A 13,322-nucleotide genomic window follows, 5' to 3' on the forward strand; every position below is an offset into this window, starting at 1 on the left:
AGTATACAGGTAGTATGAAATTCATTATAGAGTACTGTTGCCTTAATTTTCCTTTATTTGGCAATATTTAATAATCATTTTAAAGCTATTAAGGAAAATCAGTTTTTTTTTTTTTTTTTTTTTTTTTTTTTTTTTTTTTTTTTTTTTTCTTTTTTTTGGAACGGATGGAAAATCAGTTATTGGTTATTAATATTCAGCATGAAATTGTATAATGAGTAGCCAACATGCAATTACTAGCATACAACAAAACAACTAAAGTGTTAACACGATATTATATATGTGAAATTTTTTAGCCCTCTTCTCCAAAATTCAAAATGGGAAGAGCTCATAAAACGAACAAAAGAAAATTGATATAAAGTTATGATCAAGATGCTATGATAATACATGTTGAATAGTATGTAGTGATAACTATTAATAACCAGAGTTGACGCGGCTACAATAAAGTCGAACTTCTCCATCATCTTGTGCTTCGCCTAAGATACTCCCAAGCTTTACCATGGATGATGAAAACAGATAAGGAAAGCTTCTATCGTCCTCCTTGGCTAAAGTACCAATATATTCAGAAGTCCTATGATCAGTGTATAATACTTGATCTGTGTATAATAGACCCATGTTGCTCTCAATATTTTTGTAGTACTGATTATCGAATGTGCTTGGTGTTTTGGCATCAAGGTTCACATACTCGGTCCCGTTCTTACATTTCCTTCTCAAATAGTTCAAGTATCTAGGAGCCATGATAGGGTGCTTTCCATCTTTGTTGCAGTTGTCTAGCCGATTTTGAATGGCAGCACATGAACTCCTTCCAATGGTGTGTGCTCCTAAGGATCAATGAAGAAAGTGAGTCCATGCATTAAAAAAGAACATATAAAAAAAGCCACATTATTTATGGTCCTCTTATATTCTGCTTGCCTTTAAAAGCTCTTCTTATACGAGTTTGACCTCATTAGGAAATGAGGATGAATACATGATGCATTGATGCTTTTTTTAAAAGGGCAAGATTATGGTAAATTGAGGAAATTACCTGAAAGCACAACCAAATCAAGCAAGCTCAATCCTTTAGATTGATAAAACTCAATAAGGGAAGTGACATCTTCTCGGCCTTTTGGAAGTTGTTCTGCTTCTTGGGCAATAGAAATTCGCCCATCTTTCCTTCCATATTCATTAGACCAAAATGGACCTTTAACTAAAAGGGTGGCATCTCTAGCAGCAGCAGTAAGAATATCTGCACAAGACACTACTTTGGGGCATTTCTTCTCAAGTGTTGCTTTGATGTCATCAATTACTTCGAAACCTCTCAATGTCTTGCTTGCATTGGCCCTTCTCTCACTTCCCGGATAATCAAGCAAGATTGATGCATCACATCCCTATATTAGATTTAAATTTCAATCGTTAATATTTTGTTGATGAGAGTACAAGTGTTAATTTCCTCCTCTCAGATACGACTCGTTCAGAACAAAGGGGTATTAAAATCCTATTGAACTCTCAAAACCCTTACTCTCATATCGTAATTTCTAATACTTCCTCCGTTAATGGTTAATTGCAACAAAGGGGTTTTATTTGTGAGATATAAAATATTCCTTTGTTGCAATTAACCATTAACGGAAGAAGTATTTAAAATCATGTTCCTACGTAACTTTTTCTTTTGTTATGCCTCAACATAAGGGCATAAACAAAAATGATATCAAACTTATCACCTTTTTATACATTTTTATATAAATTACTAATTTTGCTTTAAAATCAAATGAAACAAACAAGGAAAATAAAAAAGAAAAGTCATACCCGAACAGAGCAATCGTGGAAATGCAACCTTATAAGGCTAGCAGCAATGGTTTCATCCTTCTTATACCACTCCCAAACTTTCTTAGCAATAATTTCTTCAAAATCATTGCAACTATAGTCATAGTAGTCACGATTCAAGTCTTGACAACAAACTGATGAGATCAAACCAAGTGAAACTACAACAAAGAAAGCAGAGAAAAATGAGCGAGAATTCATTTTGGAATTTGGTTTTTTTTTTTTTTGAAACCACTTTGGAATTTGATTTAGTTTTGAATGTTTTATGCTTTTGTCACAAAAGTTACATTATATATTGAGAAAAATGATGCAAAATTATGCATAATACGTGAGGCGCACATCTCTACCGGCGTACAAACATGGAGACATGTAAGGTAAGACGATTCTACTTATTTCTTGAATCTAATATGATAGATTATATATTATGTTGTTGACCTTTTATGATAAGGAAATCTCGAAATAGGTTGACAATTGAAATAATTGTTGGTAACATTAACTCAATTATTTTCTGTTAGGAAAATTCCTTTAATCTAATTCAATACTAGTAGTTGGGTTCATGAGTATACTAATTTATAACAATTTTTATTTAGGTACAATGGAATTACATAAAACCGAGGGTTTTTAAATCAATTGTCGTGATATATGGACACAAATCACAAGGAAAATTATTTCATTATGCGAATATTATTACCCCTGCATGGTTGCATGACTCCTTGAATCTTCATTTACAAGTAGACATACATTTGACCATGTATATCTTGATTTACATATTAATAAATATTATAAAACTATATATTGAGAGTACGAATTTAACAATATTTCACAAGATTATGTGCAAGGAATCAATATTGGGGAAGGGCATATTAGTCTTAGTCTATAATTATTGACTTGGGGAATAAGTTAGAGTTTGTTAGGAGGGTTTTTCTATATATATGCCTTATTAGGAGGAATAATGATCATGTTAAATATTATTGAGGATTGTTATTGGGAGAGAGTGAGCCTCTCGAAAGCTCATATAAGGAGAGAATCCACCTCTAGAAAGTGAAATTATTATTCAATTAGTTGTAATTCTCATCTTAATACTATAATTATCCACATTCTTCTTAATTTCTGCCATTATTAGTGTTGTAACCAAGCTAATTCCTAGAAAATGGTATCAGAACAATTATGTCTTGGTAGGTTCAGCCTCTGAAATTCTGTTTTCAGTAAAAATAAAAAAAACAAAATGATAATGGAGGTCGTCGGAGCTCGGATTTAGTTACAATCACTTGAGCAATTCCCCGAAACAATGGAGGAATCCACGAACAAATTGTTGATAACCTTCAAAACAATCTGGAGAAATATGTTGATGATATTTTTTCTCCGATTTTCTCTTCCTTGAAATTGTTGTTGAAGGAAATGGAAGAAGAGCTTGAGGAAGAAGAGAACAAGAAGATTTAATGGAGGAGGAAGTGCTAGAGGACATCCATGTCAGCGAGGAGTTGAAGCCAACCACCATTTCCATAGGTGAGGGAATTTCCAGAACTCACCGTACCTCCGTTGTTAGAAACTTCTCCGGTGGCGCGATGGTGTAGAAATCAGGTGGACTTATAAGTCCGGATACTTGGTCTAGTGGTGCTATGAAAAATGGGTCTTGAATCATTTTGAGTGTTTTACCAGGAGGTTTTAGCAGCGGTGAAGATGGTTTCGCCACCGGAAGAGCTGGAGGCCGAAGTGGCAGAGGTCACGGAGGTGTCGTCGGCGATAGATCAAGGGATGCCTATAATTGGCTTGAAAGGACAACGTCAGGAGTAATGTTTGAGCGGGGTGGTGCTGATGGCAGCGGATCAGGAGGTGGCCCGGGTTTTTACATAGGCAAGACTTGTGGTTGATGCATGCCATTTATGGCACTTTTAGGCTATGTTTACTTCATATTTTTATGCTCGTGTTTAGTCTTTTATGTCGTGTTTTTAGGTAATAATGCTTGATTTGTGTGTTAGTTTAAAGAAATGCGTGCTTTTAATGGTTTTCTTATTATTTTATTCATTTCTCGGCTATTTCTCTCGCTTCTCCGTATCTTTGACTTGTTTTGTAGGTATGTCGAGTTCCCCGGGATTTAATAATCAAGGAGGGAACTAAAGTGCATTCAAGGAATTTAACGGAGCCAAGTCAGGGAAGCTAAGCACGCAAGTCAAGCCAATCCAAGCAAGCCCCGCAACCACGAGTTCCAAGGTGGCGATCTCGAGCATCAAGGAAGCAAGCCCGAGCTCCTACCTGCAGCATTCTGAGCATTCTTGCGCGCAGCACGAGCAGCCACGCTCTCAGCAGCTCGGCCGCGCACCTTGTAGCGCAGCAGCACAAACGCGGACTGGCCGCGGGCGCGGGCGCGAGGTTGCTGCTGCCTCAAAAAAACCGATTCAAACCTGGAACTCTCCGCGGGCAGGCCGCGGGCACCCTGAGGGCGTGGGTTCCAGCCGCGGGCGCAGGCTTGGGGGTTTTCTCCATCGCGGGCGCGGGTTTCTTTGTTTTACATGCGATTTTACTTCTTTTCTCCATTTGTTTATGTATTGTACGACCTTCGTTATTCTTGATACATATAATTCTTTAGATTAGAATAGTTTCTCTCTCCTCTAAGGAGGATTATGGTAGATTAGGAGTTCCTCTCTCTAGATTAGGAGTAGTTTTAGAGAGAGAAAGTGAAGGATTTCAATGGTGATTGAGAGATTGAAGACACAAGGGTGACAATTGTGTTGAAGATCCTCTCTATTATCAATGAGCATTCTTAACTCTATCTAACCTTATTGCTTTGTTTAATTTCATGTTTGTTTGGTTTAGTTTTGATGCTTGATGCTTGATTAGTGTAGTTGTTCTTGATATATTGTTGATTCTTGATTTCCTTAGTTAGTAGTTGATAGATGATGATTCTTGAATGGTTGTGTTGGCTAGGAATTGGGTAAAACTTGTATGATTGATTAATTGTGATTAATTTGGGAATTGTGTTGATCGGTTGTTGAGATTAAAGTGATCAGTGAAGGTTTGCATGTGTGGAATTCGATTAGGCCTTGAGAATTATGCTAGATTGCATTGTAATTGCTAATGACATGAACAATTGATTTAGGAATTGCAATTATTGATTGGTTTTGATTGTGATTGTCTTAGTTTGTTATTCATAGAGAACCCTAGCTTTTCAAATAGGAGATAGCTCTTTGATTCCAATTGATTGCTCTTATCATTAGTCCTCACAACCTTTGATTGGCATGATCTTTCCCAAGTTGTTGCAATTGACATGATTATTTGTTGATCTTCGCTCCTAGTGTTTTATTTCCTTGGTTATTTGTTTTGTTAGTTGTTAATATTCTCTCTTACCTTCGATTTCGACCTAGCTTAGGCACATCATTGAAAGTGCTTGAACATTACCGTTCCTTTGGGTTCGACTCTTGACTTGCTTCCATACTCCTATTTTGGTTTGTTAAGTGTTTATAAATTTAGTTTGACCGAGGCAAGATTAGATAACGACCTATTTTTCCCCTCGTCAGTGGTGGTCTAGGCTGTTGGTGCGGTGAGTGTGAACAAAGGGCTGCTGGTGGGATAAAAATTCTAAACAATGATATGAGAAGTAGTGCGGTTAGGAATGGCAATTTCTCCAGCGGGTTTTCTGATGCCGGTGATCTTGACTGAGGTGGCTTGGTCAGAAGAGGGCCCTTGGTGAGTGGCGGTATTAGTGGTGGAAAGCTTGAACGATTGCTGCCTGGTGGTTTCCAGAAATGTCTAGAAAGAGACGAGTATGAGAAAAGCTTGAGTAGATCCCTTGTTGGCTTGGAGAGGAAGACAAAAATGAAAAGTGCTAGTAAGGGTATAATATTAATACACCTTAAAGACACGGCAAATGATTTCAGTTAGAGCTCACGTGCTTCAAATAAAACAAAGTGCCATAGTGGGTATCTAAGATTGAATGGGCTTACTCATTTTAAGTCCAACCTATTATCTTTTGGGGTAACATACAAATCAGACTTTTTAGGTTTTGGGTTTGTTAATTTTAGGCCCATCCATCCAACATCAGTTTTAAAATCCCAATTCATTACCCAAAATGTTCATTGCAATTTCCCCTACCCACATCAAACTAATTCCAAGTCAACGAAGACCAACTCTACCAAAAATTCAAGGTTCTACTCTCATGACATGCTAGTAAATTATTCATATTTTTCATGCCATAGAAGGTTCACAAGAGGGAGCACGGATTTTAAACAATGAACAGGAATTCTCATTGCTGTTTTCTTTCGCCTTAGCTTATTTAAGAGCTGGGTTAGTGACCATTGTTGCCAAGGCCGAGAATCCAGTTCCGATTATAAACCACCTTGAGGACAAGGTGAAAGTTTGGACGACGGGGAATACAAGGAATCAATATTGGGGAAGGGCATATTAGTCTTAGTCTATTATTATTGACTTGGGGAATAAGCTAGAGTTTGTTGGGAGGGTTTTTCTATATATATGCCTCATTAGGAGGAATAATGATCATGTTGAATATTATTGAGGATTGTTATTGGGAGAGAGTGAGCCTCTCGAAAGCTCATATTAGGAGATATTCCACCTCTAGAAAGTGGAATTATCATTCAATTAGTTTTAATTCTCATCTTAATACTATAATTATCCACATCCTTCTTAATTTCTGCCATTATTAGTGCTGTAACCAAGCTAATTCCTAGCAAATGGTATCAGAACAATTATATCTTGGTTGGTTCAGCCTCTGAAATTCTGTTTTCAGTAAAAAAAAAAAAACAAAATGATAATGGAGGTCGTCGGAGCTCGGATTTAGTTACAATCACTTGAGCAATTCCCCGAAACAAAGGAGGAATCCGCGAAAAGATTGTTGAGAACCATCAAAACAATCTGAAGAAATATATTGATGATAATTTTTCTCCAATTTTCTCTTCCTTGAAATTGTCATTGAAGGAAATGGAAGAAGAGCTTGAGGAAGAAGAGAACAAGAAGATTTAATGGAGGAGGAAGTGCTAGAGGACATCCATGTCGGCGAGGAGTTGAAGCCAGCCTCCATTTCCATAGGTGAGGGAATTTCCAGAACTCACCGTACCTTCGTTGTTAGAAACTTCTCCGGTGGCGCGATGGTGTAGAAATCAGGTGGACTTATAAGTCCGGATACTTGGTCTAGTGTTGCTATGAAAAAGGGATCTTGAATCATTTTGAGTGTTTTACTAGAAGGTTTTAGCGATGGTGAAGATGGTTTCGCCAATGCAAGAGCTGTAGGCCGGAGTCGTAGAGTTCACGGAGGTGTCGTCGGCGATAGATCGAGGGATGGCTAAAATTGGCTTGAAAGGACAGCGTCAGGAGTAATGTTTGAGCGGGGTGGTGCTAATGGCAGCAGATCAGGAGGTGGCCCGGGTTTTTACATAGGCAAGACTGGTGGTTGATGCGTGCCATTTATGGCACTTTTAGGCTATGTTTTTTTTTTTCATATTTTTATGCTCGTGTTTAGTTTTATGATGTGTTTTTAGGTAATAATGCTTGATTTGTGTATTAGTTTAAAGAAATGTGTGCTTTTAATGGTTTTCTTATTATTTTATTCATTTCTTGGCTATTTCTCTCGCTTCACCGTTTCTTTGACTGTTTTTGTAGGTATGTGGAGTTCCCCGGGATTTAATAATCAAGGAGGAAACTAAAGTGCATTCAAGGAATTTAACGGATGCAAGTTATGGAAGCTAAGCACGCAAGTCAAGCCAATCCAAGCAAGCTCTGCAAGCACGAGTTCCAAGGTGGCGATCCCGAGTATCAAGGAAGAAAGCACGAGCTCCTAGCTGCAGCATCCCGAGCATTCTTGAGCGCCGCACGAGCAGCCACGCTCCCAGCATCTCGGCCGCGCATCCAACAATGCAGCAGCACAACCGCGGGCTGGCCGCAGGCGCGGGCGCGGGGTTGTTGCGGCTTCAAAACAATCGATTCCAACCAGGAACTCTCCGCGGGAAGGCCGCGGCCACCCAGAGGGTGTGGGTTCTAGCCGCGGGCGCGGTCTTGGGGGTTTTCTCCTCCTCGGGCGCGGGTTTCTTGGTTTTACTTGCGATTTTACTTCTTTTCTCCATTTGTTTATATATTGTACGACCTTCATTATTCTTGTTACATATAATTCTTTAGATTAGAATAGTTTCTCTCTACTCTAAGAAGGATTAAGGTAGATTAGGAGTTCCTCTCTCTAGATTAGGAGTAGTTTTAGAGAGAGAAAGTGAAGGATTTCAATGGTGATTGAGAGATTGAACATACAAGGGTGACACTTGTGTTGAAGATCCTCCCTATTATCAATGAGCATTCTTAAATCTATCTTACCTTATTGGTTTTTTTAATTTCATGTTTGTTTGGTTTAATTTTGATGCTTGATGCTTGATTAGTGTAGTTGTTCTTGATATTGTTGATTCTTGATTTCCTTAGTTGGTAGTTGATAGATGATGATTCTTGAATAGTTGTTTGGCTAGGAATTGGGTGAAACTTGTATGATTGATTAATTGTGATTAATTTGGGAATTGTGTTGATTGATTGTTGAGATTAAAGTGATTAGTGAAGGTTTGCATGTGTGTAATTCGATTAGGCCTGTAGAATTATGCTAGATTGCATTGTAATTGCTAATGCCACAAACAATTGATTTAGGAATTGCAATTATCGATTGGTTTTGATTGTGATTCTCTTAGTTTGTTATTCATAGTGAACCCTAGCTTTTCAAATAGGAGATAGCTCTTTGATTACAATTGATTGCTCTTATCATTAGTCCTCACAACCTTTGATTGACATGATCTTTCCTAAGTTGTTGCAATTGACATGATTATTTGTTGATCTTCGTTCCTAGTGTTTTATTTCCTTGGTTATTTGTTTTGTTAGTTGTTAGTATTCTCTCTTACCTTTGATTTCGACCTAGCTTAGGCACATCATTGAAAGTGCTTGAACATTACCGTTCCTTTGGGTTCGACTCTTGACTTGCCTCCATATTCCTATTTTGGTTTGTTAAGTGTTTATAAATTTAGTTTGACCGAGGCAAGATTAGATAACGACCTATTTTTCCCCTCGTCAGTGGTGGTCTAGGCTGTTGGTGCGGTGAGTGTGAACAAAGGGCTGCTGGTGGGATAAAAATTCTAAACAATGATATGAGAAGTAGTGTGGTGAGGAATGGAGATTTCTCCAGTGGGTTTTCCGATGTCGGTGATCTGGACGGAGGTGGCTTGGTTAGAAGAGGGCCCTTGGTGAGCGGCGGTATTATTGGTGGAAAGCTTGAACGATTGCTGCCTGGTGGTTTCGAGAAATATCTAGAAAGAGAGGAGTATGAGAAAAGCTTGAGTAGATCCCTTGTTGGCTTAGAGAGGAAGGCAAAAATGAAAAGTGGTAGTAAGGGTATAATGTTAATACACCTTAAAGACATGGCAAATGATTTCAGTCAGAGCTCACGTGCTTCAAATAAAACATAGTGCCATAGTGAGTATCTGAGATTGAATGGGCTGACTCATTTTAAGCCCAACCTATTATCTTTTGGGGTAACATACAAATCAGACTTTTTAGGTTTTGGGTTTGTTAGTTTTAGGCCCATCCATCCAACATCAGTTTTAAAATCCCAATTCATCACCCAAAATGTTCATTGCAATTTCCCCTACCCACATCCAACTAATTCTTAGTCAACGAAGACCAACTCTACCCAAAATTCAATGATCTACTCTCATGACATGCTAGTAAATTATTCATATTTTTCATTCCATAGAAGGTTCATAAGAGGGAGCACAGATTTTCAACAATGAACAAGAATTCTCATTGCTGTTTTCTTTCGCCTTTGGCTTATTTAAGAGCTGGGTTAGTGACCATTGTTGCCAAGGCCGGGAATCCAGTTTCGATTATGAACCACTTTGAGGACAAGGTGAAAGTTTGGACGACGGGTAATGCAAGGAATCAATATTAGGGAAGGGCATATTAGTCATAGTCTATTATTAGTGACTTAGGGAATAAGCTAGAGTTTGTTAGGAGGTTTTTTCTATGTATGACGCATTAGGTAGAATAATGATCATGTTGAATATTATTGAGGATTGTTATTGGGAGAGAGGGAGCCTCTTGAAAGCTCATATTAGGAGAGAATCCACCTCTAGAAAGTGGAATTTGTAGGAGTTTATATATACTAACTGCGGAAAACATGAAGCATATTCATAAAGCACCGAATCCCAAGATCATGCATAACACATAAAGAATTCGAATTAATACCTTTGTAGTGTGATTCCACGTATGATCGAGCAAGAACAAGGGAGACAAAGAACCTCAAACATGATTCCTCTACTTAGTCCATGGGCACGGATTAAGACCTCTACTACTTATTGTTAGTTGCAATTGAACCCTTCAATTGACCTTCTATGGAGAAGAAAGAGCAACGAACCAACCACGAACCACCACATGCGTCACCAAGGATGGTCGACCGTACGGTCTAGGGGAGGAGAGAGTGAGGGTTTGGGATTGGTTGCCTTGTTTCACAATATACTGTAAGTTGATTATGACTTGATTTTTAACAACCCTAGGCATGGATCTAATTTATAGATCACATCACTAAATAAGAGCCCATTTCAAGCCCAAAATCCTAACCGTAATCCGACTATGCTAGCCCAATCCAATTCATGATTAGTTACTTGCTTATGAGGCCCATTAATGGACCTCTAACTTGCTTAACCCACTACCCCTGTTGTGTGACCTCATAGGATCCATTCTAGCGGGCTTTGGACTATTTGACTAGCCCAAAGATCATTAATCATATTCTAGCAACAGATAATGACGACCCCAAAAGAACGAACTTATTATCTCCATAATCGTGATCCTTGATATATCTAGTAATTGCACTAATCGAAGACATAACTCCTTCAATCTCCAACTTGTCTGAGACAAGTCCGCAATATTCAAATTCCTTAAGTCAATGTGTGTCAATTTGATAATATGATTGCATCTCATGTTGTGATCATATTAATCTACAAATCTTTTATAGAAATCCGAGTTAGAATTACATAACAAATGATTACTATGTAATCCATTTGAGCACGTCCATGCATTTTCTGAATTCTCCCTCTTCAAGGAGCCAAGACACATTCCTAAATAAATAGGTAGACTCAATACAATCTTGTGGAAACCAAAGCTCCCACTCAACTCATGAAGTAACTAGGAATCACCCTTTATAATCTCCAGTTACGGGTAAACATTTGAGTGTACACAGTTATATCAATCATTGAAGGGAATCAATGTTCTACTCATTTCAAAGGAATCCACTAATATCTCCGGAAGCTCTATACTTGAACTTCAAAGTAGGTCTATAGTTCAATCATGCATCATTCATGCATATCCATGTGATTGACCGAGCTTCACTACACTTCTATAGCCCATGAAACTGCACTATCCAATCAATCTTACATGCTAGTCCATTTATTGAAATCATTTATGTCCACTTTAATGATTCCAAACTAAGAACTTAAATAATATATGGATTTTGTTCACCTGTGGGGTTTCATTCACCAGGTCATTAACCTGATGAGCCCATCAATCCCATCAATCCATAATTACTTTGGACATTTTATTTAATATAAAAAACTATAATTAAATAAGAGAAATAATGAGTTTCTGATTAAACATAATTCTGCTAATGAATGTATTACATATGAAATAAGTTTTTCTCAAAAACAAATACAACTTAAATTACATCATTACCCTCAATCCAGTTACATTAGCATGTTTCTCATGCTTAGGCAATGGAAGAGGTTTAGTAAGTGGATCAGCAATATTCTCATCCGTATGAACTTTACACATCTTGACATCTTCTCTGCCAACGATATCTCGAATGAGATACTACTTCCTATCAACATGTTTTGATTTGAAGTGTGACCTTGGCTCCTTTGATTGAGCAATGGTGCCATTGTTGTCACAATACAACTCGATTCCCTTTTGAGCACTTGGTACAATGTCCAGCTCAATTAGGAATTTCTTAATCGAAACTGCTTCTTTAGCTGCTTCAATAGCAGCAAAATACTCCGATTATGTCGTAGAGTCTACGATAGTGCTTTGCTTGGTACTCTTCCAGCTCAATGCTCCTCCATTCAGACAGAAAATGTACCTAGATTGGGATTTGAAATTATCTTTGTCTGTTTGGAAACTTGCATTCGTATAACCTTTGACAACCAACTCATCTTCGCCGCCATATACTAAAAACATTACTTTATTTCTTCTCAAGTACTTAAGGATGTTCTTGGCAGCTGTCTAGTGTGCTTCACCTTGATTTGCCTAAAATCTGCTACACATGCTTAAAGCATATGAAACATCCGGCCTTGTACAAATCATGGCATACATTATCGACCCTACTACCAAAGCATAAGGTATAATAGCCATACGTCTCATCTCGTCTGGCATAACCGGACAATGAGATTTACTGAACGTAATGCCATGGGACATGGATGAGTAGCTCTGAAAGCGCGTAAAGTCCTCACCATGCCGTTCACAGTCTCTCGCGGAACCTGTTCCAAGAATACAAGGACAGTTAGTAAACAAATGTATATGAAACAAAAAAAATAGAAATATTTAAGTACATATACATAAAAGGCATACCGACTCAACCGTCTCAAGTACGAACGGTATCCCCTCATCATCCTCGGTCGCTAGAAGGGTCTCACGAATTACCGATCTGGCAGCATCGGTATACATGATCTCCGTTGTAGGAGGCACCCAACCACCTAGCTCGACCCGTTAAAAATACATGTGACAAAAAACGATAAAAGGGTCAAAATTCCAAAAAATAAATAGAAACACGAAAAAAGAGAGTTAGGAAACTAACCGAAACAAAGGCCGGAAAAAAGTCAGCCTGGATGCTATAAAAGCCAGATAAGAAGCATCCGGCAGCACCAGCTGCTTCGCTGGATAACCAAGGATCGCCTGAGCTCGATCCTCGGTAGACAGCAGGTCCGGACGCAGCATCCGGATTGGGGGATCCGCAGGAACCAAAGGCTCCTCGGTCGAAAGCTGCCAGAGAACACGCTTGCCTAAAAACCAAGCGTCGGTCCTCTGGAACACTAAAAGTCCCGTATAGAGGGCCCGGAAATGGCAACGAACCATGCCAGATCGGATAGCCCCAGGGACTCCGACGATCAAACTCCAAGGACGGAGATCGATCTATAAAACTCAACCACATGAAAAATCATTGGAAAATGAATAAAATAAAATAAAAACGAAAAAGAAAACATGTAGTTGGAATACTCACCGACGCACGAGTCGCCGAAAGAATCCTCTGGCAAAAGTCGCCGGCAAAAGTAGCTCGTCTCCTCTTAATCTCGACCAATCGATGGCCGATAGGAAAACGAGTAGCCCCAAGCACCCCGGGGGCTAAGAAAGGCAGGTACAAGTATCCCCAAGCCTGAAATTGAAAAAAAATAAGCCTAAAGAAAAAAAACGAAAGTAATAACCGGAAAAGCTTAAAATACGTACCTCAAGGATACGACCATGCCATGTAAGCGAGATCCGAGGCACCTCAGTAGCTGCCGCGGAATCCATGA

General features: G+C 38.6%; 1 protein-coding gene across 1 annotated transcript; it reads right to left on the reverse strand.

Annotated features, from left to right (window-relative positions):
* Positions 1–239: 239 nt before the first annotated feature.
* On the reverse strand, positions 240–2,041 carry LOC145623923 (peroxidase 7-like). The gene is made up of 3 exons (XM_081676841.1): positions 1,780–2,041; positions 1,022–1,364; positions 240–818 (listed from the first exon to the last, which is right to left on the reverse strand). The coding sequence occupies exons 1-3, from the start codon at positions 1,993–1,995 to the stop codon at positions 412–414; spliced, it is 966 nt and encodes a 321-aa protein (XP_081532967.1). The 5' UTR covers positions 1,996–2,041; the 3' UTR covers positions 240–411.
* Positions 2,042–13,322: the final 11,281 nt, after the last annotated feature.

This window comes from Chenopodium album, chromosome 3, assembly GCF_948465745.1.
Source record: "Chenopodium album chromosome 3, dcCheAlbu1.1, whole genome shotgun sequence".
Lineage (NCBI taxonomy): Eukaryota > Viridiplantae > Streptophyta > Magnoliopsida > Caryophyllales > Amaranthaceae > Chenopodium > Chenopodium album.